At 62.2% G+C, this 25062-nt stretch overlaps 5 protein-coding genes across 5 annotated transcripts; 2 read left to right on the forward strand and 3 right to left on the reverse strand.

Annotated features, from left to right (window-relative positions):
• Positions 1 to 67: 67 nt before the first annotated feature.
• Positions 68 to 3208, reverse strand: VTJ83DRAFT_6847 (uncharacterized protein; the record flags this gene model as incomplete). The annotated part of the gene is made up of 1 exon (XM_071013603.1): positions 68 to 3208. One exon carries the CDS (start codon positions 3206 to 3208, stop codon positions 68 to 70), a length of 3141 nt encoding a protein of 1046 aa, XP_070864474.1.
• A 1398-nt stretch (positions 3209 to 4606) lies between these two features.
• On the reverse strand, positions 4607 to 8019 carry VTJ83DRAFT_6848 (uncharacterized protein; the record flags this gene model as incomplete). Its single annotated transcript, XM_071013604.1, has 2 exons — positions 4607 to 7709; positions 7919 to 8019. 2 exons carry the CDS (start codon positions 8017 to 8019, stop codon positions 4607 to 4609), a joined length of 3204 nt encoding a protein of 1067 aa, XP_070864475.1.
• A 3283-nt stretch (positions 8020 to 11302) lies between these two features.
• On the reverse strand, positions 11303 to 13879 carry VTJ83DRAFT_6849 (uncharacterized protein; the record flags this gene model as incomplete). Its single annotated transcript, XM_071013605.1, has 6 exons — positions 11303 to 12397; positions 12490 to 12600; positions 12656 to 13510; positions 13595 to 13604; positions 13680 to 13692; positions 13780 to 13879. The coding sequence occupies 6 exons, from the start codon at positions 13877 to 13879 to the stop codon at positions 11303 to 11305; spliced, it is 2184 nt and encodes a 727-aa protein (XP_070864476.1).
• A 3597-nt stretch (positions 13880 to 17476) lies between these two features.
• On the forward strand, positions 17477 to 19676 carry VTJ83DRAFT_6850 (uncharacterized protein; the record flags this gene model as incomplete). The annotated part of the gene is made up of 2 exons (XM_071013607.1): positions 17477 to 17891; positions 17998 to 19676. The coding sequence occupies 2 exons, from the start codon at positions 17477 to 17479 to the stop codon at positions 19674 to 19676; spliced, it is 2094 nt and encodes a 697-aa protein (XP_070864477.1).
• Positions 19677 to 21577: 1901 nt separating this feature from the next.
• VTJ83DRAFT_6851 (uncharacterized protein) lies at positions 21578 to 24247 on the forward strand (the record flags this gene model as incomplete). Its single annotated transcript, XM_071013608.1, has 2 exons — positions 21578 to 21669; positions 21736 to 24247. The coding sequence occupies 2 exons, from the start codon at positions 21578 to 21580 to the stop codon at positions 24245 to 24247; spliced, it is 2604 nt and encodes an 867-aa protein (XP_070864478.1).
• Positions 24248 to 25062: the final 815 nt, after the last annotated feature.

A 25062-nucleotide genomic window follows, 5' to 3' on the forward strand; every position in this document is an offset into this window, starting at 1 on the left:
GTCTCTAGCATCCTGCAAAGGTGATACCCTCCCGCAAACATACCCTCACAAGTCTTCTCTCGCCAGTTCAGTCCCAGCCCAAATCATATCCCAACCGCTGGAACAGCTCCCTCGGAGTAGTGGCCCCTTCCCTGATCATGAGCTGGCGAAGCCCCTCCAGGCCGTTGATCCCCATCTTCCTTAGCAACTCCTCAATATGGGCAACTTCTTCTTCCTCCTCCTCCTGCTCCTCCTCCTCCTCCTTCTTACCGTTGCCTCCATTCTGAACCTTCTTCGCCCCTCTCTCTTCCCCAAGCCCTTCAAACCCAACCTCGTGCCCCATATCCTGCAGCACCGCCAGCGCCTCCGTAAGCTTCGCTGTCCCGAGCAACCCGTTCACCACCTCGGCCGCCTTCTTCAGCAAGCGTAGATCCCTCCTCGCATCCTGGCCGCCAAGCAAGCTCTCGCTGCCGCTGCCGCTGCCGCTGCCGCTGCCGCTGCCGCTGCCGCTGCCGCTGCCGCCAGCCTCATCAAGCCCCGCGATGACCACCGGATCCGCCGCCGCGAGCAAGATGTACCACACCACCCACGGCAGCTGCGTCTCGTTCTCCATGTACGCCGGCGTGAAGCGCTCCCGAAGCAGCGCGTCGCAGGCGGAGCGGACCTCGCGCAGGCGCTGCCAGCAGCTGCGGTGCAGGGAGAGGTAGGGGAAGACGAGCGAGATGGTTTCGGCGTGGAGGGTTGCGGCGAGGGACTTGACGAGCTCGGCGGGCGAGAGGGGCTTGGAGGAGGACCCAGGCGAGGGCTGTTTCTTCGTCTTCTTCTTGGGCTTCTTCTTTTTCTTCTTGTTCTTGCTCGTTGCGCCGTCGTTCGTGTTGGCGTTGTCGCTGCCAGGGGCTGTGACATCGGCGAGCGCTGTAACGCCCTCCTCCCCTTTCTCCCCCTTTTCTTCTCCCTCCTTCTCCTCCTCCGTGGGCTCCGCCTCTGCCGCTTCCTCCTTTTGACCCGCTTTGCTCTCCCCAGCTTCATCCTCACCCACCGTATTCTTCTTCTTCTTCCTGTTGTTATGCTTATTCTTTCTCTTCCTTCTTTTCTCCACCACTTCGTCATCGCTCATCTGCGTCATGAGAATCCTCTCGCCACCCTCCAGCTCCTCCACCCGGAACTCGCTCCTCTGAACCACCTCCTCGATTTGCTCCGCCGTCCAGCTCGTCTGCCCCGTGGCGCCAAGCAGCCGCTTCCCGAACACCTCGGACACGGGCGCCGTGTCCTCGCGGATCCCCCGCGGGCCGGCCTTGGACGCAATCCCCGCGGGCCAGCTGCTACCGCCGAGAACCGTGCCGCTGCCCTTGCTGGCCTTCTTCCGCTGCGTGGACTTGCCCGGCATCGCGGCCACGCTGACGCCCATCTGCAGGCAAAACTTGCGGAGGGAGTCCTCAGGCGTCTCAGGCGGCTCGCCGACGAAGAAGCTCTCGTTGCGCAGGAGGCAGCGCGCCACGTCCAGGTCCAGCCACGGCCCGTGCACGAGGCGCTGGCGCAGGAGCGTGTGGTACAGGTGCGTGGTGTACTGGATGGACCCCCACGCGTTGGCCACCGCGATGCCGGCCTCGTGCATGCGGTAGCGGTAGCGGAAAAGGAGCAGACCGGCGAGCACGGGGGAGTACTCGAGGATGCGATGGGGGCGGACGGTGCTTGCCACGGGGATTCCGCTCCGCTGCATCAGCCTTGACTTGACGCCGTAGACGGGGTCCTTGGACAGCCAGGCCATCTCCTTCTGCAGCTCGCCAAGGGCTTCGTCGTTGGCGGCGGGCCAGGACTCGGCCGAGAGCTTGAGATTGCTGTGGAAGGCAAGGTGATCCCGCAGCTCGCGGCCCATGACGTCCATCTCTGAGAGCAAGCGCGCCGCGCCGGTGGGCGCCTTGTCCCTCAGGGTGTGGTGGATGTCGAGAAAGACCTGGGCGGCAAAGGTCAGCGAGAAGGAAACCTCGCCGGTCTCGTCCATCTCCCGAAGCCCACGCAAAAAGTCGTCCTGGACCGGGTAGTCGGGCACCTGGCGGACGATGACCATGAGCTCGGTAAAGAACTCGGCGAGGATGATCTTGTCGTCGTCGGCCATCTCCCGGCCCGTCTTGGGCCCGCGGCGGTAGGTTTCTGGGCGGTATCTGCCCCAAAAGCCTTCCTTGATGATGGGGACATCATTCGGCTCGACGATGTCCTGGAGGCTAAGCAGGAGACGGTGCGCCGTGATGCAGAGGTCGTCGGCGATCTTGTACGTCTGGTCGGTGTGCGCGTTCTCCAGCGTGCAGACCGAGTCGACGACGTGCTCCGGGATGCCCTTTGCATGGCAGGTGGCGGCGAAGAAGAGCGACAGGAGCCTCAGGGGGCCGCCATGACGATGGAAGACGGGCTCGGCGTCCTCGATGATGGCGCGCGCCAGCTCGATGGCCGTGTTGGTCGCGACGGCTGTGGCGTCGAGGTCGAAGATGCCGTCCCGGTAGTTGGCCCACATCCACTCGATCACGGCGCGTATCCTGAGGAGATCGTTGATCACGCTGGACATGGCAAACAGGGCGTCCTCGAGAGCGACTTGAGGCTCAGCCTCGTACGTGGTCTCGTCGCCGGCCGCCGGCTTGGGTCTTTCAGCGGGCGCAACCTTGAGGAAGTCCTCCGACGGTTCCGAAACCTTGAGAGCTGCGAAGCGGTTGGTCAAGGCACCGGCGGCCGAGGTGGCAGATGCAGCCGGCGCCGTCGCGGAAGCCACCTTGGTCGACATGCGTGGACGCAGTGCGTCACGCACATCCTCCAGGATTCCGACAAAGTAGTCATGGCGGGCGTTGGCTCGCTTGTCGGCCCTGGCGCCGTGCTTGGCCAGGAGGGCGGCGAAGCCCGAGCGGGCTGCAATGAGGCGATCGATGGTGTGGGCCAAGCTGTCGGGCGCGGGCGCGGTGCCTTTCAGCTTTGCGGCGATGAACTTGGCCAGCGGCAGAAAGTCGGCGAGCGCAACGATGTACTTCTTCGGGGCGGGACCGGCAGCAGAGGCCTGTTGTCGTTCCTTGCCCTTGAGCCTCCCTGCCTTCGCTGGCGGGGGCGGGGGAGCATCCCAGGAGCCTGATGCCAGGAGATCGCCTGGGTATCCGCACGCCCGCGCCGTCGACGCAAGCCAGGAGGCCACGGCATCTGTATCCTGCTTGTATTGCTGATAAATGCTGACCAGCGGTTCGGGAAGCATCGTGGCAGACCGCAATGGCTTCGCGTGGTTGTCGGTTGGGCGTCAGAGGATGAAGATGAGAAAGATGAGTTGATGATGGAAACTCGTTTGGCTCTTGCCAAGTCACCCAGACCTGAATGCAATCGGGCCTGCTGGGTATTAACGAATATTAAATGCCAAACATTCCCCGCCCCTGAAGATATGCTTTTTGCAGTAGAATCATGGGACTGACTGCCCTTGTTGACTCCCATCATGCAGCCCCTTCCGAGAGAGGGGCTGTACGAAGTGTACAGTTCTTTTTCTTCTGATCAAACAACTCTTGCCAACCACTCGGATCCGCCACATGCAACCCGGACGGGAGGGCAAAGCAAAAGCAGCCACGCCACGTTAGCAAGCAGAGAGAGCCGTCGACAAAGAACAAGTATGCATTGAAGACGTTAGGACCTCCAACGAGCATCATCTCCCTCTTTGCTTCTTCCACCTCGTCTCTCATCAGGAACTCTTCCCACATCCTGGCGGTTCCCTGGTGGATATAGACGGAGAGGGGCAAGATGTATGAGCTTACTTACCTGGCGTCATATCTCCCAAACTCTTCATGAGCAATGATGAGGAGGGAACAGAAGGCACGCACGTACCCAGCCCCCACACCTTAGATGAAGGTAGGTATTGAACGCATGCACACCACCTTCCATCAGGTGCCTTAGCAGAGGTGCTTGGCATCAAGTCATGACGGGATCAGCTTAATTCAAAGAATCCAAGGACCCAACCCTCGGGCCATCTCCCTTGGAATCACACCTCTCCCTCCTGTCTACCCCCTACCTACAGTGGAACCTGTGCCTGCCTGTTCTGTCCCACCCTATCCTGTTTTCTTATGCGCCGGGTCCTGTATATCCCAGCAACTCTGAACGTACTCCTCCATCAAATGACGACGGCTTATCCTTCGGAACAAAACACGGGAGAAAAGTCAAGGGCTGGAAACCCCAGCTCACAAAGAGACGGGATGAGATTCTCTCCCCTCACACTGCTGTCCTGTCATGATCAGGAGGAGGATGTAACGCTCGGAGGGTTGGCGATCCGTTAGGATCCAGACAACCGCCCAGTGATGGGATATTCGTCTGAGACGAGGGGTGTTCTAGAAGCATCCAGCAAGAGGAACCAAGCAGCATTGTCTGGCTTGCAGAAGGGGAAAAGAGTAAACAAGGAGAAAGGGGCAACAGACAAAGATAAACAAAAAACAGATGACAAAGAAAAGGGAGAAGAGAAAACCCGCGAACAGACTCAAGCAAACAAACCATATCGTCCAAAAAATGCAAACAAACACCCCAACAACAAGACGCAAAACCCAACCAACTCCAAAAATCGTCAATCATCATGTATGAGGGTAACCAAGGGCAACCGACCGAGAGCCTGGCCCGTTAATTAACCCATGTGTTGAGCAACCCCTGTGATACCTCCTTCCATCAGCCCTCCTAAGACGTCCACAGGCAAGGTCTCGAGCCAGGGCGGCATCATGTCGCTTTCGAGGCCGAGCATTCCAAAGTTGACCTCTTGGCTGTTGAACGTAATGATGTCGTTGATGGGAGTCAAGGCGCCCGTGTACGAATACGCGCCAGAAGCCAGGCCGCTCTGGGAAAAGTTGGCATCGTAATCGGTGTCGTGGTGACCCTGGCTGATATCCGAGTCGTGGCCGTGGCCGTTCTGCTGGCTGTCGTGGTGGCCGTGCATGGAATGCTGCTGATGGGCCATGCCCGCCGTATCGGTCGGCGTGGCCGTCGAAGGTGAGCTGTCCTGGCCCATCGAGTCGTACGGGTGGTTGTACGGAGACGGGTGCAACGTATTCTGGCCCGGCCGCGTCACGGTGTTGTACATGCGCGATTTGGCCTCGGGCGGGCTGGAATGGCCCATTTCGGCGGGCGACGGCGACTCGTACTTAAGCATGGACTTGCCGACGACGGGGGACTGCGACACGCTCCCTGCCCTGGATGGATGAGGTTGGTAGCGCACAGCCGAGACGTTGGGCTGCGGGAAGGGGGCCGGGTAGGAAGAAGCCGGCGTGTCCGGGAGGCTCTGCCGGATGGGATCGTAGATCATGTTCCCTGGCGGAGTCGGCGCCGACGTCGGAGCGGGCGGCGGCGGCGGCGGCGGTGGTGGTGACGAGGTTGCCTGGGTTGCTGGAGGAGCTGACAGAGGGGTGCCTCCGGGCGGCGCCGACTTGGAGAAGAGGACGGTGAGGTTGGTGTTGGGAGAGTTGGTAGTGCCGGTTAGGGAGCAAGCCATCAGCTTCGGGGAGGCGGGGTTCTGTGCTAAACGCTCCAGAGGGACGCGCATGGCTCGCAGAATGGCCTTGTACTCCTCATAGGTGACCGTCTCGCAGTCCCAGATGCCCTTTGACTTTTGGTCCAGCGCCGCGAGGATGTACCCGACGCCGCCCCAGTACTGCTCCAGCTGCTGAAGAGACTGGTAGCAGCGCTGGTAGTTCTCGTTGGCGGCCGATGCGAGGATCGAATGTCTGACCCGGCGCGCTTCCTGGCCGGACGCGCTCTTGGCCGCGGGCGTTTTGGCATTCTCGCCCTTCAGCTCCGGGGTGGGCGAGCCCGCGCGCGAGGACGGCTGCGACGTGTTGGGGACCGACTCCATCAAAAAGGCGCAGGCGGCGATGTAGATGGGCTGCGACGTGAAAGGGTTTCCGATCAGGCTCTTGGGGTCGATCAGCTCGGCGAAGGCAAGGATGTCGGCGATGGTCTTGGCGCTCGACATGGACAGCTCGCGGCTGTTGGGAGACTCGGAGCTATTGGCCAGGAGCTGGGTCGGGCTCAGGTTGTGGAAGGGGGTCAGGAGGGTGGGCTGGTGAAGGATGATGACGAGAGCGTGGAACCAGAAGTGCAGCAGGATGAAGGTGGTGCCCTGGTTCGTCTTGACGTATTCCTTGAAGTTGGCGGCGTTGAAGTGGAGGCCCGGGTGCTGCTTCTGGTAGATGGCGGTGAGGTCGCGCTCCATGATGTTGAGCTTGTGCATCTTCTCCTCGGTCAGGTCGTTGGCGTTGCGAATGTTGTTGAGCACGTCCGAAGCGCGACCGTACAGATGAATAATCTCGATGAAGGGCGGGAACGGGTCGGGACGCTTCGTGACGGGATCGCAGGTGTGCAGGGGAAGCGACAGCTCGAAGTCGTCGTCACGGAAGGTGACGGGCCGGCCGGTGCCCGACGAGATGACGCGATCCAGCACGAAGACGGCCCAGAAGGTGTCGATGCGCTCTTGTTCCACCTCCTTCTGCTCCTCCTTGCTGAGGGTCTGCCCCTCGCTGTGCTTGTCCGACTCGTCCGACCGGCGGCTCCAGTACCGCGTGTACCAAGGGTCGCGCTCGCCCTGGTACTTGACGCCCTCCATCTTTTGGAGGCCGAGGTCGACGGCCATGCGGATGGCGATGCCGAGGTACATCCACAGGGCGCTGTCCTGATCGGCGCCGAAGCCCTCGTAGGCCATCAGCAGGCAGGCCTGCACGGCAGCGACGGACGGGCACGGGAACGTGTCCACGGTGGCCGCCTTGGCGCGCTGGGCAAAGACGTGGCCGTACTCGGAGCGTTTCATCTTGCCGCCGTGGGCGTTGGTGAAGACGGGGTGGGTGGAGAAGCGAGCGGCGAGGGCGCAGACGGCGTCGACGAGGATGGGTTCGACCCTCTTTTCCTTGAGCAGGCGCAGGAAGCGGTCCTTGCGCAGGAAGTGGTAGTTGCAGCCGAGGTGGAGGAAGAAGGTTTCCACCAAGGAGATGATGAGCGGATGCACGGGAGCCGAGCTGTTGACGTCGTACACGGGCAGGTCCTCGAGGTTGTCCGAGAGAGGGCCCTGGTACGAGCCGTGGGCCTGGGAAAGACCATGGCCGAGCGGCGACCCCGGGGCGGCCACCGAGAAGGAGCCCGCGCGGCTCAGGCGCCGGTTGTCGCGGTACACCTGCACCACCATCTGCTTGAAGCCCGGGACGATGGCGGTGGGTCCGAAGTAGCGGAAGTAGGGGACGCGGTGGCGCTCCAGGTGAAGGGGAGAGCGGTTGTTGGCTCTCCGGTCGTCGGAATGGGACCCGTTGTTCTGCGACCCGTCGGAATGCATGCCATCTCCGGGCGATGCCGAGTTGCTCGACGGGTGGTCCCAGCCGCCGGATCCGGGCTGACGACCCGAAGCAGCGCCGGCGCTGGTGCGCGAGTCAGAGCCGGAGAAGGCATCGTCCACGAAGCCGGCCGGCGGGGGCGGCGGGCCGGCGTTGTGGATCCAGCGGCGGTGATGATCCCGGGAGGCATCCGCGTCGTCGCGACGCCCGTGCTGATAGTCGTTTCCATGTCCGTTGCTCAGCAGCAGCGTGTCGGCGGCCTCGGTCTTCACCGTGACGAAGCCATCGCTTCTCCTGTCGTCCCTCCTCCGCTCGGGAAGGTCCGAGTAGCCCAGGCAGACGTGGCCGTTTTTCTTGCAGGTCGAGCAATCCGGCTTTTCACCTGCGCATCGCGTCTTTCTCCTCCGGCATGTCAAGCATCTGGCGGGGTTTTAGAATCACGGCTTTGGGTCAAAGCAACAGCGGCGGCCGCACCATCAGGACCTGCCGCCGCAACCTCGCCACGCCTCGTCGTCGTGAGCACAGCGCGGCGGCATGGGCTCCGGAGGAAGGGGATGGAGGAGGCCGAGGGGAAAGGGAGAGGCAAGCAAGGGCAGTAAGAGATACTGATAAGAAGCATCGACACATACGCTGCGTTGATCCTCCGTCTCTTGGACGGAGGTTGGCCTTGGTTGTTGACAAAGCGGATCTGCTTAGGCGGCGGCAGGGCTCCGTGAATGGGGGTGGTCATGACGGGCGCTCCTCATAGCAAAACCATGGTGAGCCGGCTTGCGGCGCTGGGGCGGACTCGGACGGCGAGTCCTCGAGGGCACGATGCCCGGGCTCTGGCTCAAAGGGGCAGAGCGATAACCGAGCCAGGGGGAGGGGAGAAAAGAGAAGAAGAGAGGAGAGAGGAAAATGGGATGAATCGGCGGGGGGGGGGGGGAGTTGAGAGGAAGTGTGGCGGCGGCAGCGGACCACGGCTTGGCGGTGCGGTTGCTTGACGCAGTCCCGGGGGCCTTGTGGCGCGGCTCGGTCGTGGCGGGCGATCAAAACAGTGGTCACAGCATGGTCACGATTTGCGGACGATGCAAGGGGTGCCAGAGAACGTCATGATTTTTTGTTCTTCGTTTTTTTTTTTTTTTTTCAGGTTGTCCGAAGATGACAATGCCGACGCCAGGTCCGTCCGAGGAGCGTAGCAGACGGCCCGGGCTGGTGGGCAGGGCGATGACAAGGGAGGAGAGAAGCAACTAGCGAGCAAGAGAGTCGGAGAAGAGAGAGGGCCCGCCCGGGTGAGCGAGGTGGAATGACCGGGACCTAAGCGGCTGAAGGGCTCCAGAGCAGGGCAGCCAGGCCGCAGCGTGCCAGCAGGCAATAATGTGCGGAGGTGGGTGTTGTGCGTGTTTCGGAAGGCGACCCGCTGGCAACCAACAGGACGGAACCATGGCTTGTCGGGCCAGCAAGTGTGGGCACGCACACCGTTGGAGCTGAGAGGTTACTGTGTAGGTGGGCAAGGGTTGGGAAGGTCGACGGTGAGACGGGGCTAGGTCCGTACGGCACCTGGTAGCCAGGTGAGGTGTGAATGGAAGCGAGGGAGAAGGGTGTGAGAAAAAAAAAAAAATAAGCGGAGGGTTGGGAAGATCAAAGGCCGGGAAGCCGAAAGGAGTCTGGGTCGGCGAGGTAGCGAGGGACCCGACAGCCTAAGGCGGACACAGGAAGAGAGAGAGAAGGGGCGATCGGGATGATACCTCAAAGATGCCGGCAGAGAGGGAAGGAGAGGAACGGTCAGAAACCGAGCCTGACCCGGACACGGGAAAGTGCGAGCCGCAATACCTGCCTCAGAATAGGTTGGGCTGCTTTCCGCGAGCGAGGGCGCGGGGAGGAGCCAGGCTAATGCGCCAACCAAGCAACGCCGGCAGCATCAGCAGCAGCAGCAGCAGCCCAAAAGTCCAAGCCAAACTGACCTCGCTCCAATCCCAATCGCAGAACCTGAACCCTCGTGGAAAATCAGTTCCATGTGTTCTTTTCCAGGGTGCAGCTATTCTTGTCCCCTCCGCCGCCGCCGCCGCCTCCTCTCCTCCTCCCTGCTCCCCTTCCCCCCTCCCCCCGTCCGTCAGGGTTGGTCTGGGATCTGAGCTGGCCAACCTACCGACATACTGCGTACGTACATACATGCGCTGGGTACCTTAACCCTGGCCACACCGGCTCAAGCCAAAGACAAGATCGCCAGCAAGCCACATATGTACGCACGATGAGCTGGGCTGGACGTCCCGCACTTTGCTTCTCGACTTGGTACATACACAGTCACTTGTTTGATGTTTGGGGTGGTGTGTGTCGTGTGTGTGTCGTATGTGTGTGTGTGTGTGGGTGGGTGGGTGGGTGGGTGCGAGTGTGCGCCTTTGTGTGTCTCGCAGCACGCACTCTGTCGCACTTTATCAACGGGCTGGGGTAGGATTTGGTTGGCCACAATACCATGTCGGTGGATATCAGCAGGTCAACCAACCGTCCATGTCACGTCAATCCACCCCAAACGGTCCACGGGGGCATGGCAACGAGGGTCTCTCTCGAGGACCGCGCTGCGCACCGAGGCCAAATCCCAAGCGCAACCGCGCGGAGGTTACCGCCGACCCAGCAGCGCAAGATCGTGCGCGCCCGAGATCCAGCTCACTCCACCACTTGGCTCGGCCAAACCCTCTTGACGCCACACCATCACGACGAGCGGTCGCACAAGGTGGGTTCGAAGGCCTTTTCCGTTGTTGCTTTTGAGGAAGAGGAGAGGAGGAGGGGGGGACGATGCCCAATTCCACCATGGTAGCACGAGGCCGGCCTAGGCTGGCTGCCTTCAGACCACAGCTTCCAAGTGGTAAGGAAACAAAAAGACAAGCCAAGCCAAGCCGCAACTTTCACTTCCGACCAAGCCGCACAAGAAGGCGGAGAGATAAAGACTGGCCTGTGCACGACATGGGTCCAAGTCTGGCCCCGCCAGCCAATCGTCCCGTCCCCCCCCCTCCTCCCCTCTTCCATCTCGAGCGGTATGACCGCGGCCAACAAATGTCGCCCATGAAGAAGCGGAAAAACAAGGCACAACCGGATGGTTGACCGGATGGATGGATGGATAAATAAATGAATGAATGGGATGAGCTGGGAGGGTATGGTATGAACTATCAAGACTAAGCTCCCTTGGGATCTCTTGAGCAAGCATTCCCTACATCGTGCAGCCTGGCCGCACGCTCGATCTCGCCGAGACAAATGATCAACCACGCCAACAGCCTTAGCGTCTCCAGCTCACTAACGCAACCCTTCAAAAGAACAAGACCGTCGCGACACGGAACGTTCCGCCGTCCGATCCGAACGGATTGAGTCGGCATCGGGCCGTCTTGGTGCCCCCTTCATTCAGCTTCGTGGCTTGGGTCAGGTAGCGTACACAGTACATCCATGCGGAACGACAACGACGCGTAGCCCATGTCGGATTCCTTTGGCAGAAGTTCTGCGCCTCTCGGCTCGGTACCGCATTTCTTCCCCCTCCTCGCTCTAGGAAGGTGTTGCGATTCTGGTGATGGAGGGACGTAGTAAGGCTGACACCGCAAGGAAAGTCTGCAAACGGCACGAGCATGACCCGTGCCTTCGTTCAGCATGTCTGATCACCCCAACAGGTTCTCGTGAGCGATGCGTTGAGCATCGCGATTCATCACGCATCTTGGCGGCTCTGTCCATACAAATACAACCAGCCTCGTCCCCGCGGTAGACCTCCGAAACCTGTGATGACCTCCCTGACCTGACCAGCAACAAACGCCTTCCAAGGTTCCCGACCGTCCTCCCTCGCATTCCTTCCTCCCCCTCCGGTACAAGAACTCCGCCCGTGTATGTAGACCATGCCTCAGGTCTTGTGTGCCCCATGTCCCCTGAAACGCACTTCCCCGCTAGCCCTTTTCGTTTTGATCTCATTGTTCTCCCCGTCCAAAACGCCATTCGCTCGATTCCCGTCTCTTTCCCAAGTCGCAGAGACAAAAAAAGGCCCTCGAGGCCAAGCCATTTCACCCAAAAACAATGCTTACCCCCATCTCCCCGCTCACCCTCCTCCACAGCTCCTCCTCCTCCTCCTCATCTCTCTCCTCCTTCTCTCCTCCTCCCCCTTGCCCAACCCCGCCTCCCTTCCCAGTCTCCGTGCTCGACACCCCCACGCCCAGACAGGACAGCCCCTCCCTCAGCGCCCTCCTCCTCCAAACCTCCCTCAGGATCCCCCAAGCCCTCTCGATATTCCTCATCCCCTGCCTCCTCTCCACCTCCGCAAACGTCGCCTCGGCCAGCGCTTTGTCCGCATCCGTCTTCACCTCGCACGCCGACACGAACAGCGGCCACAGCAGAGCCGCCACGGGTCCGCCGCGCCGCGCCGTCGCCGCGCAGTGCCGCAGGGCGATCCGCGCGTGTCGTTGTACAGACGGGTCGCCCCGCGGCCGCGAGAGCGCGGTGCGGTAGAGATGCACGAGCGAGGCGTGGCGGTAGGCGAGGGCGTTGTGGTGGATGGACGAGAGGGCCGAGGTTTGGCTTTGGGGATGAGCGAGGTTGGGTCGGGAAGGAACTCGAAGGGGGGATGGGAGATGTGGGAGCGGCGGTCTTGACGGACGTGGCAGCGAGGAGGATGCCGGCGACGGCGGCGGTAGATCGGCGTTGACGGAGGTGGGCGAGCTGGGGTCGACGGAGGAGGCGCCGTCATCAGATGGGCTGGACGAGCGGTCCGACCCGCTTCCTGAAAGGTAGGCATCGTCGTCCAAGTCGAGGTCGTCGGGGACAAAACTTGGCGGAAGCTGGGGTGCCCATTGGAGCAGCGCGGCTTCTATGTCATGGGCAGTCGTCTCGAGCTCGGAGCGGAGGGCTGCGATCTTGGCAGGCGGCTCGTTGGAGCGGACGGCGGCCTTGAGGTCGTTCTTGATCGCGCGAAGTCCAGCAAGGCGGTGGATAATGGGCCATAGCGTCGTGGCCATCCCGAGGAGCGTGTCGACATCGCGGAGCGGAGAGACGGGAGGCGCGCCGAGCGGCGGGAGCGGCCGAAGGCAGCCCGGCTCGGGAATTGCCGAGAGCGGCGGCGTGCCGTTGGAGAGCGCCGTGATGACGTCGTAGAAGCGGAATGCCTGGTTGTATATCAGACGCAAAGGAACCACAAGACGGTGCGGATGAGCAGGGCGGGACAGGGCAGGGCAGGGAAGGGAAGGGCAGGACATACGCGCTCCAGAAAGACGCTTGTCGGGTCTTCTGGACCTGGCACGGTATCCATGATGGTCAGGGCCCCCTTTAGGTGGCCTGCCACGATGTTGGAATGGCCTTTTTGGACGAGCTGTGCGCTATCAGCCTTTCCGGTCCCTCTGCCTCGGCGTCATCGGGGGACTCACGCATTCGTAATATACCAGCAGCATGATGGCGGCCAGGATCTCGTTTCTGTTCGCCTTGCTTCCCCCGTTCTGGATCAGCTGCGCAACGCCGCGGATGGCCATGTTGTGAAAGTACAGCGACTTCTCCGGGTTCTCGACGCCGCGATATTCCAGGTGGGCCGAGGCAAGCGCAAACATGGCGTAAGTGACGGGCGACTCGCGCCGCGTCAGCGGCAGCACCAGCTGCTGGAACGGGTTGCCCGTCTCCTCGCGCAGCACGATTAGGTGCGACAAGACGTTGCAGAAGTGGTCGACAAGCGCTCGCCGGCCGGGCCGATCAGCAAACTCGACGAACACGGGCGCGGAAAACTCGAGCAGCGGCGAGCTTGCGGGACACGACGCCACCATGGCCAGGTCGGGATGTTGAGAATGCGAGGCCGTTGGCACCACGGCGGTGCTGCTGCTGCTGGTGGTCGGCGCGGCCTGTTCATCGTCCTTGGACGTGTTGTCGTCTGCCGAGGTGTGGTTCTCTAGGAGGTAGGTGGGTGGCGGGAACCGGGTGAGGGAGAAGGCATCCCCAAAGACCCCGTCGGTGGGACTCGTGAGGATAGGGTCGTCGAAGGGATGCTGCAGCAGGTCGTCTGCACCGCCAAAGAAGCCATGTTCACGCCTGTAGATGTCGGGCTCCCGGCCGTATTCGCTGGCTTCGGACAACCTCCTGCGGCCGATCAGGTGCAGGTCAGGGGCGCCGTCGCCGCCGGGCGCCATCGACTCGCGCCGTCTCCGCTGACGCGGTTTGACGGGCTCGTACGCGCACTCGGTGCCGTGTTCGACGCAGCGGCCGCATTTTGGCCGTGCCTCATCGCACTTCTTTTTCTGAGCCGGGGGTTAGCGGGGGCCTGTGCTTGATGCTGGCATGCGTAGGTACATGGTTGCACAGTCAGGCTGTTCCAGACGAACCTTCTCCTTACTTTCTGAGGTCAGGAGCCGAGCCTAGGTGGCATATGAACGGGTTGGATAGGCAGCGGTGTGAAGCAAAACATACCAGTATGTACAGCCTGCTCAGGAAACAACGTTGGTCAGCATGCCTTGGGGCCTCGCCGGGTGATGTGATGCCTGCCGGCTGAACCTCGGCGCCTACTCACCACCTCTGGATCGTCGTTTCGGCTGCTTTGGAGGAGCAAGCCTCGTGTAGAGCAGCATTTTCGGGGGCGCGGGCGTGACTTGGATCTGAGTGGTCGTCATGTCCGTCACCCTTTCTCTCGAAACCTCCAAGTCGTTGTTCTTCTCACGGGACCACTGAGCAGTCTCTTCCCTAAACCTCGGTTCCCATCGGACAACCGTCTCGGCGCTCCAGCCTCTCAGCGGGCCTGGTTGACGGGTATATATGGCTTCCGACGTGGATCTCCCGGCGACGATCCTGCGCGCAAGAAAAGACCCTCGCTCGCTCGCAGCGATGCTAGGTCGGAATGAAGCGAGTGACAATGGTCTGGTACGGAACGTGGCTCGCGCCGCAACCTGGCCCTTGGGGCCTCTCCGCTCTCCGCACGCGCTTGACCTCGGGTCTTGGGGGTCGAAACAAGGTGAGAGCCTCCCGGGAGGGCGGTCGGACGGGTCAAGCGCATCTGACCGAAACGGATGATTAAGGGGAGGCCCATGTCGGATGCGGAGACAGCCAATCGGCAAGGCGCGCGTTGTGCATCAGGGTTGTGCGGGGGCGTTGAAACCGGGACTCGACTCCGTTCTGCTTCTGGTGCTGAGGGGGCCGCCAGCAGCAAGCGCGCGCGCGGGGGGGGGGGCGCTGCGAGAGAGAGGAGAGAGGCCCAGGGGTCCAGATCAGGGATGACCAGCAAACACTTGGATCGCTTGCCGGCAGCCCTTCGACACCCCCTGGCGAGCGCCATTGCCGACTTCCGACTGGGCAGAGCTCTGTTGTGTGTGAACCGTCATCACGAGGGTGCTGGGCTTGCCCGAGGATCGCCCGTCTGGCTCGGAGCATGGGCCTGGCGTCCGACGTGACATTCCCCATACCGCCTAATCCATCTCACCACCACAAAGACCAGGGGCATGTTGGCAAAGGGCCCGGTGATGGAAGTTAGCGTTCATGCAGAAGCTTAGCTGTGCATCTGCCGTTGTCTGGGCTCATAACGGTCGATCTCGGCTTCGGAAGCGAACTGCGATCGCCTGTCAGGACCGATTGGGCCATCCATCGAATAAATCCATTGATGTTGCGTTTCTGTCGCATCGGCAACTCCGGCATGGCAACGTTGTGCACCACGGTGTTCGGTAGTCAATGTTCGACAGGCGTTCCGCAGCCCATACCGTGGCGGTCCAGAGCAAAGCGTGGGTGAGCCGACGGCCGGGTTGTCAGCGCGCACACACAACCAGGTCCCAGGCCTCGCTCCAACCATGACAGCTCAGAGCCAAACGGAAAACCAGGTCAGGCCCCAAATGAGGGAAACGTTGCGAATGAAGCCCGCCGTGACGTGCAGCAGACGCTGCTTCAAGACTCACTTTCGCTCCCGTCGTTCGATTGAGCCGGGCATTGAGCCGATGAAGGCTGAAGCCCTACAGGATCTAAGTTAGGCCGGTGGTGGTGGTGTGTGGAGGCCGGAGGGGAGAGAGTGGGAGGAGACGAGAGAATCGACAGGGGCCCAGGCTCAGCGAGGTACCGTTGCACGGGACCCCCCGTATTGCCCGGGCATTACACAAACGTGCACGGGAGCTTGTAACTACCGTATGTACGCCAGCTGCTGCCTCTTGTCAGCCGGAAATAACCCGAGAACCTGCGCTTGCCGCCATCGACAGCACCTCAACGACCTCATCTGCCGTGTCTTGTTTTCTTGGGTTGCGCCTGTCGCTTAGCCCTGCCTTCATCAGGGAACTGGAAGTCACCGCCCGGTTCATCCCATCGAGGAAGCCCCACCCCCGCTTCCGTGGTGTCTAAGGGTGGCAAGAGCACCGAAGAGCGCTGCGGCCAGAGTGGAGCGCCGGAGTGGAGAGCAGATGGGGAAGAGCAGATGGGGCCGTCCGGGTCGGGGTTTTATGACCTAACTTTGTGCCCAAAGGAACCTACACCGTACCATTTTTAACCTCTGTAGTAATACTATACTGCGTACACTACCTAGGTCAGGTTGCTTCGCAGCAGCGCACGACTAGGCAAGACAAGGCAAGGTAGTCCCTGCGAGTGCATGTGCACCCAAGGACCTAGCAGTAAGTAAAGGTTAGCTCTTCTGTTTGCTACAGCAAGATACTATACGCTCCGCACTCGGGCTGTTTGACATCACGAGCAAGCTCTCTCTCTCTCTCATGCAACTTTGCTGCTTTTGGCCATCTGGCATCATATACCCCGTTGAGCATCATCGATCTTGGTCGGTCGTGCATAGGTAGGCCCTCTTACAGACCCTCTGAACCACGTGCTGCTCGTGATCTTCGTCGATTTGAACGATACCTGCCTAGGCGGGATAGAGTACCTGGCAGGTGACAGGGTGATGATCCATCCCTGATCTCGGTCTCTCGGCTCCGACGACACCGCCGCCTGGCTCGAGCCGGGGGGCCCCCCGCCGACCGCCCCTCATGAGATTCATGTCTTCCTTCGGGTTCTGGAACACGGGATCGTGCAAGACGAAAAAGCCGTGCGGTGCGGAGGGGGCTCTCGGGGCCTGCAGCTGGTGCAACAGCTCGACAGCCAGATGCCGAAACGCAATGATAATGGTCCGGAGTCCTTTTGGCGGCTCGGCTGCCCCGCCACCGTCCTACCACGCAGCAAGCATGTTACCTCGTCCATTTTTGCGCGTGCCCCCCCGTCGCGGGTGGCCGTGTGGCGAGTGACAAAAATGCTACCTTGTCATCGACGCTTCGCATCTTGCACCGCTCACCACCACCCCGCTGCTCGCTGGACGCCCGGCTTGCGCTGGATCCTGCTCCGGCCCTCTGATGTGAGAGCTCGCCCCTTCTGCGCCTCCGAGTAAGCGATGCTTCGGAAATCCAGAGGTTCCGAGGCCTCCGGAGCTGGCGAGCCATGTGGCAGCCATGGTGTCGCACAACGACGCCCCCGACAGGCCACCCAGACTCCCCGCATTTCCTGGGGGCTCCAACAACCCGCTCCGGCGCGATGCGACGTTCCATGGCGGTGGTCGGGTGGTTCCCGAGGCCGGACGGAACCAACCAGACGCCCTGATGCTCCAACCATCCTGCCTGAGGGTTTCCGCGCTGCTGGGGAGTTCTCCTGACGCTAAGCTCACCAAGCGCCCCCCCGGCCTTGCTGACGCAGCGAGAGGCACCATGTCGGTTCCCAATCGGCGCACCGACGGCTGCACGAGAACCAGAGAGGTTGCGAGCGGGTGAGCGGCGGTCTTTGCAGAACTCAGCCCCGCTGCCCAGCAAAGGAAAAAAGGGCTGCCTGGTGGTCTGCATGTCACCTTTTCCGTGCGTAAGATGGACGGAATAGGCTGCGTTGTAATGTGCGCCCCTGGGTGTACGCAGTATGTCTGATGGATCTTGAACCATGCCCCAATCTTGACTAGAGCAAAAACCGCTATGCATGGCGAATTCCCTTGGGGAGAGTCGTAGACAACGACCATCTAGAAGTTTGCGCGCCAACGCCACCTCACACGGCCTCTTTTTCTTGATTCGCGTGCTCGCGAGCGCATCCCCGACGCCCCTTTGTCGAGCCTTGCGCTCCGTCCCCGTCGGCGACACCAGGGCATTGATCCCCTACGGTACCCCCGAGCTGCATTCACCCGCCCGAGCCGACGCGATATCGGTGCCGACAACCTTCGCTCCGAGACCGCCGCCCGCCGTTCGTCGCGAACGAGCGAGGCGTCCGCAACGACCGCCACCATGCGCAGCGTCTGGTCATGTTCGTCGTGCGCCCAGCTGCTCTTCCTTTCGCTGCTCGGGAGCGACGCCTCGGTAGCGGCGGCTGCGTGGGGCGCTTCGGGGCCATGGTGGGGGGAGGCGGACAGCGAAGAGGAGGAACGGCGATGGGAGGCGGAGGAGGAGATGGAGAATCTGGTGCATAGGATCCCCAAGATCGCGCAGGTAACGCCACCGCCTTCGCTGCCGTTCCAGCGTCTGGCTCGCCGCGATGACGAGGCATCCTGCCCGACCGAGCACTCGCTATGCCCGGGCGAGCTCAACGGCGGATGCTGCCCGTCGCAGTACGCCTGCGCTTCCGATTCGTGCTATGCGACCACCGCAGGGCCGACGACGGCCTGCGGGAAGTCAGGATACTATGCCTGCACCAACGGAGAAGGTGAGTTGTGACCCCCCCCCCTGTCGACCTGCCGACCTGCCGACCTGATATGAGCTCTCGGCTTGGTGTGCATCACGGGACTAACCCTCGGGGCGACGCTTTTCAGTCGGATGCTGTCCCGTTGGCTACGTATGCGCCCGCGGGGACTGCCTGGCACCCGCAGGCGTCACGTATACCGACATGCAATGTCCGAACGACTACTACCTTTGCCCCTCGTCCTTGAACTACGGCTGCTGTCGCAACGGCATGGGATGCGCCCCGAGGGCCTGCTACTCGACCGAGCCCGTTACCAAGACCCTTGTGCAGACGATCACGACCACGGCCGACGGAAGCACCGTCACCACGACGCACACGACCGTCACCGTCACGACTCCGACCCCGCCGGCGGGGCTCCCGGCCAACGACGATTTCGTTGTCAAGTTCATCCCCACAAGCGTCCCCAAGGTCCCCGAGACGACGCCGTCGAGCAGCGACGGCGACGGCGGCGGCGGGCTGAGCACCGGCGCCATCGGTGGCATCATCGGCGGCGTGGGCGCCCTCCTCGTGGTGGTCGTGGTGGCGGCCTTCCTTGTCATCCGTCGCCTGAAGAAGGTCCAGAACATCATCGAGTCCTCCAAGCGCGGCTCCGACAGCGGCGGCAACAAGGGCCCGCATTCTCAATTCCAGGGCCAGATGGCGGAGCATTACGGCCGGCAGCTGCACTCGGACGTGGACGAGTCCGCCGACCCGTTGATGATCGGCTCCCGCTCGCGCGCCAACACCGCCGCCGCCCACCCGGGGCTCTTCGACCCAAGCCAATCCCGTGCCTACTCCGACTCGGCCGGCTACCCAGGCACAAGCGCCGCCCCGACCCCGAATCCTCCCTACGACCAAGACCCCGGCGTAGGAGGCGGCTACTTCAGCCCCGATTCCGTCAGCGCCGCTGCCGCTCCGATGCCCGCCCACGTCCGCGGCGGCAGCATGGACAGCGCCAACACCCAGCACGACCCGTACTATCAGCAACAACAACAACAGCAGCAACAAGGCTACCCAAGCGGCTATCGGCCGCAGCATCACCACTGGCGCCAGCAAAGCAACGCAAGCGAGCTCTTCGCCGACAACAGCGAGCACGGCATCGGCAACGGCGGCGTCACGCACCCGCTCATGCGAGGCTACAAAGCGGCCACGGCGACGGGAGCGCCCGCCAGCGGCTGCACGGAAGCCCTTCCGGAGCTGGACGGCTCGAGCCACTACCCCTCCGAGCTTCAAGGCACGGAGTCCGTGCGCGGCGGCCGGGTCTACGGCTTCGGCCAGGGACGCGGCGGGTACGCCCCGCTGGCGACGCACCGCTCCCCTCCGCCTTCCCACAGCCGGTCGAGCAGCGCCGCGAGCGTGCGCGGCGGCCACGTCCGGCAGGGGAGCGACGGGACGGGATACGCCGTTGGGGTCGGCGGCGGCAGCGGCGGCGGTGGTGGTGGTGCTGGAGGAGGAAGAGGAGGAGGAGGAAGAGGAGGATATATTCCCGTGCCCGGCGGACCGGAGGCCGAGACGGAGGCGGAGGCCGGGCCCGAACCGGCGCCGGAGCCCGGGGTGGGGCGCATGGCTCCGAACTGGGGGCCCGTCGGGGCGGGGGCGCAGCCTCCACCGCACGCGCCGGCGCAGGGACTGCCGCCGCTGGATGAGGCGGCGGAGGCGGCGGAGGCGGCGATGCACGGGTTCTATGGACGTCCGGACCAGCAGGCGGGGCAGACGGCGGCGGGGCTGGGGAGGGGCGCAGGGGAGGGGGCAGGCAGAGGCGGAACGTGAACGCGAAGGTGATCGGAAAGACGTTGCGCGTCCAGGGGATCCGTCTGGACATTTCCTTCCCGGCCCTCTCTTTTCTCTTCTCTGCTCTCTTTTATGTTGTCTTGTCTATTTCCGCCCTTGCTCTTTTTGTGTTTTGCGTCTCGGCCGGCCGTGGAGATGCTTGTACACGCCGGCTGGACCGCTGTTTCTACCGCATCGGGATGCTTTGGACGCTCCGATTTTGGGGGTTCTTCTTTGCTCATGGTATTTCCCTGTACATACGGTACGACCTCAGCGTTCTTGAGGGCGACTCTTTGAAGCATCAAGCGACGGGACGAGTCCTCAAGCGGATGCTGTGGATGCCGCGTCTATTTCTCTGGAGAGCGAGGTCATGTTGTTTTTCTTTTATGATGACGGGGGTTTTGGACTGGACGTGGCTGGACAGGATATATACGGATGGGGTCTGGATACAATTGTGGTTGGAGTTTCTGTCTCTTTCTTCTTCGGCGCCGACGGGGGTTGGGTATTTGTTTGAACTTTGCACATGTTTGTTGTTTTTCTTCTTTTCTTCGTTTACCACGGCATGCCCTGCAGCCGATGGAAGTGACATGATCTACGGAGCATGGTTCCATGATATTTGATGGCCCATTGTTTTGATTCAGCTCAGGTCTCATTTACCCTTCACGATTCTTTCTAGAACCTCGGGATTTGCAACCGTCGTCACCCGCCTTCTCCCTCTTCAACATGATGCATAGAGCTCAGAAGATTGCAATCGCCGGCAGCTCAACACAGCCATTCCACAGCGCGTGTACCTCGTGGAACATCAGACCCTGAAGCATCGATCGCCAGCGAATCCCCCAAAGTCAATTCTGCTCACGTGCTGTCGAGGTCACACAGCAACGACGACGCGCGACAGCGAAGCCGCGGCCGCGGGAAGCCGAGAACGGGCCATCCCCGTCAGCGCCATGCAGCCCCGCGGATAACAGCCAACGTCACACCGCATCCGGGGCCTCTGTACCACGGCACTGCCTCGGGGTCTTTGCGCCTCGGCCAAGCGAGCTAGGTCATCGGGGATGCAGCGCGATTCCCTGCGGAGACGTCGGGGGTTTTGTTTTCTTTTTCACAATCTGAAGCAAGCATCCAAGTCCCTCCCATCGGTGTGTCACCCTGGAGGCAAGACAGAAACGGCATTTCACCCCCGCAGTGGGGGCGCCCCCCCGGGGGGCCCCACACTGGGGGTTTCGGCGGAGAAGCCGTCGAATCTCTCTTGCCTATCCGGGGACCCCGGCCTTCCATCATCTTCACATGCTTCAAAATGTCAGACTTGTCGTTGGAAGGCTGGGAAAGAGCCTCCCCACCGCGCCCCCGTGACGACATGATTCGTGCCCATCTCACAGAAGGAGCTCTCGCTTGTGACATTTGGCCGGATTGATCTTCCTTTCTCTTCGCTTCTCGGGTCGACTCCGGTCTCGACTTGGCCGGCTTTTTTCTTTGCTGTTGCAACCTCGTGTACACCATCATCCTCTTTGTTGTCGGCGGCCTTGCTTTTCGACCCGAAGGCCGCTCTTTTTTGGGTAAGGCACCTGATCAAGAGCCCCCCGGGCGTCGACCGGGCCGACTAATAGTCCCTGACCTACTGGCCTGCCTACCTACCTACCCACCTACCTTGAACCCCTTTGTTCCGTCGAGCCTGTCACAGCCCACACCTCTCTACACCCATGTCTTCCACCATCACTTCTTCTGTCTCTTGCATAACTCTCCTCGATCTAACATTCTAGAATTCGCCACAGCGTCGTCCATCCCAGTCCTATGCACCACAACGACGCCATCAACATCCTCCTACGGCCACCTCCCTGAATCCCTCTCCCCCCCCCCCCCCCCCCCTCCCTCCCTCTCCCCTTACGCTCCCCACCTCGGTCATCATGATCGACCATCTGCTGGGGAGGCCGTCCGTCAAGTCACGCCGGCTGCAGGTCCTCACGGTGCTTACGCTCTGGATCCTCTACCTGGTCAAGTACGTCGCCTGCGCCGTTTCCTCTCCCATCTTCTCCCAGTTTGACTGACACCAACATCTCTGCAGAGGCCACAAACATGGACCCTCAACGCTGCGAGTCCTGTCGCGCTGGCTGTCTAAGCGCCTCACGGCCTGGCAGACGTTTGCCTTTACCCTGATCTACCTCTACGCGGCCAGGAACTTCAGCACCCTCGTCGGCCTCGCCTCCCCCGACCCCCTGACCAACATGTACGACCCCCATTACTTCCGTGCCACCTGGGTCCTCACCGCTCTGGACGCTGGCTTCTGGACCGCCATGAACATACGAAACAGGGCCCTGCGCGACGTGGCGAGCATCGTCTTCTCCGTATTTTACCTGTTCGCCGCCGAAAAGGCCGACGAGAAGGTGCGCAAGGTCCGCGGCAACATCACGGTCGAGCACATGCGCGTCAGCTGGAACAAGGGCAACCAGTCTCCCATCCTGCGCTTCGCCCAGGGCCTCCTGCGTCCTCGCTACACCCGCTGGCCCCCGCGCCAGCTTCGCATCCATCGTCCCGCGGCCAGCGACTACAAGGAGCCCGTCATGGCCTGGCTCTACTTTGACGGCCCTCTGACGGAGCTGCGCCGCCACACCGAGATCGTCCTTGACATCCCCGGCGGCGGCTTCGTCGCCATGGACCCCCGCTGCAACGACGACAAGCTCTTCGCCTGGGCCGCCAAGACGGGGAGGCCCGTCATCAGCCTGGACTACCGCAAAGCCCCCGAGTACCCCTACCCCTACGCCCTCAACGAGTGCTACGACGCCTACACCACCATCATCCGCACCCGCGGCCGATGCATCGGCCTGTCTGGCGACGTCGTGCCCAAGGTCGTCATCACGGGCGACAGCGCCGGCGGCAACCTAGCCACCGCCACCACCCTCATGATCATCGAGAGCGGTTCATCTCCGGTCCGCCGCTTCAGCGCCACCGAGGCGCCGCTGCCCGTCCCCGACGGCTTGGTGCTCTTCTACCCGGCCCTCGACATGAACATCGGCAGCTGGATGTCGGACGAGCAGATGATGCTGATCAAGGACCGCCGCATGGGCGGCACCAACAGGCCCATCATGCAGCGCAAGCAGTCACAGTACCTGAACCTGGCCGGCGGGTCGGTCAAGGCTGACGACGACGACGACCCTCCGCCGTCCAGGCCCGTCTCGGATGCTTCCGGTGCCGCCCCGCTCGGCACGCCGCCCGGCACTCCGCCCGAGGTTGACGCCGCCAAGCCGGCTCCAGAGTACGCCACGTCGGGCGCCACCACGTGGAGCACGGTTCTCCAGGGGCCGCCCGCGCCGGCCTCCCCGACGGCTACCAAGAAGAGCGTCGCCGGTTCCGGCGCCGCGGCGGCGGCATCTCCTTCGGCCGCCCAGCCCGGCGCATCCCACCACCCCCAACAGATGCGCACCCGCCTTGCCATGTCCTCCATGATCTCGTATTTTAACGACCGCGTGCTCACCCCGGAGATGATGCGTGGCATGGTCATCCTCTACATCGGCCCTCACAACCGCCCAGACTTCTCGCGCGACTATCTCTTGTCTCCCGTCCTGGCCCCCGAGGTCTTGCTGAGCAAGTTCCCCAAGACGTACTTCCTCACGGGCGAGCGCGACCCGCTGGTTGACGACACCATTATTTTCGCCGGGCGGCTGCAGCGGGTCAAGGCTGCGCAGATGGCCAGCGGTGGCCAGAGGCTGAACTACAAGGACGAAGATGCGCTCACCAAGGGGTTCAACCAGAAGGACGTCGCCGAGGTGACGCTCCTGCCGGGCGTGAGCCACGGGTTTATGCAATTCCCAACCGTGTATCCGCCCGCGTTCAAGCACATTGCCAGGTCGGCGGAGTGGATCAACAAGCTGTTGGATGACGCGCGGGCGAGGGATAGGAAGAAGAGGATGGACGAAGAAGGGGGGCTGCTGATGCCCGGGTGGAAGACGAGGCGGGCGAGGGGGGTTGGTGCTGGTGCGCGGGAGGTGGAGGAGAAGTTGAAGTCGTCGGTGGGGGAGCTCGCGGCGGAGCAGGAGAACGAAGCCAAGGGACGGGGGAGGCACCATCGGCGGTGCGAGTCGAGCGGGTCGGAGGACCAGCCGTTGGAGATGATACGGATGACGAGGAAGAAGAAGGCGGCGAATGGGGAGAAGGGAACGGGAGAGCTGGCAGATGCCGCAACGCCCGCCACGCACCCGCAAACGAACGGATCGATGCGGACGAACGGCAACGGTGAAGGGAAGGCGAAAAGGGAAGAAGAAGACGAGAGCTCCGACGCGACGATCACCGGCGTCAGCACCGGCAGCACATCGCCCTGCTCGGAACCCAAGCACCAGACGAAATCCACGGCCGGCAAGGACGAGGAGGAGAACGCCAACGGTGCCAGCAAAAGGTCCTCGTCATCGTCATCCCCAGCCTCGACCGCCAGGCGACGAAGCACCAAGAGCAGGAAGTCGCGCGGGAAAAACAACATGAAGGATGCCGGACTCGTCAAGCTCGCCAGCACCGAAGATCTGCTGAGCCGTCGCATGCACGGGCTCGCGAGCGGGCTGACGAGGGTCGGGGGCGATCCGGAGTAGAAGCCCGGGCACAACAGCGACTACGAAGACCTGGCAGAAGAGGACAATGGCTTCCGCAGGCTCGCCAGCACGGAGGACCTGCTCGGCCTTCGCATGGACAGGATGGCGGGCAGCTTGACGAGACCCCCCACCACGGGGAACGATCCGTTCCCCGGGCATCGAAGGCTGGCGGTTTTGGTGGGCGTGACGCTTGTGGGCGTCGGGCTTGCGGTGCTCTGGGCGGGGCAGGATGGGTCCATGGAGACGGGCAGGTCGGAGGGTCTGGCGGTGGTGTTTGTGGGTGCCGGGCTGGCGGTGCTTTGGGCGGAAGATTTGTGTTGCAGGTTGGATGGCGAGGGCGAGGCGGGGACCGAAGAAGCAGAGGAGACGGAGAGGGGAACGACGTTGGGGGGTGATAATGATGCGGGTGAAGGGAACGAAGCAGGGGCGGTGGAGGAGCTGGATATCGCGGCGCTGCTAGAAGAGCGTGACGGAGAAGGAGACATTCTGGACGGCGGAGGGTATTGCTTGGTGATGATACGGAGGCCAGGGCAAGGGATGGAGCCACAGGAGGCGAAGGCGCACGACATGACGCAAGCATAGCATGAAGGACGCCATGCATGATTCATGAAGCAGGATTCAAAAAGCGTACATGGATTACAGTGTAGTCCATCTGTTTTCCCTACGGTACCAGGAGCTATTATTACCTAGACTGCATATACAACAGGTGGTAGATGGAGTGGCGATGGAGGGCCAGCGGGTTGGCAGGTGAATCGTGTGCGGGGAGAAATCGGAAAGGGTGGCTCGGGTCATGGCCACACGGCCGGTTGGCGTTC

This window comes from Remersonia thermophila, chromosome 6 (genome assembly GCF_042764415.1).
Source record: "Remersonia thermophila strain ATCC 22073 chromosome 6, whole genome shotgun sequence".
NCBI lineage: Eukaryota > Fungi > Ascomycota > Sordariomycetes > Sordariales > Chaetomiaceae > Remersonia > Remersonia thermophila.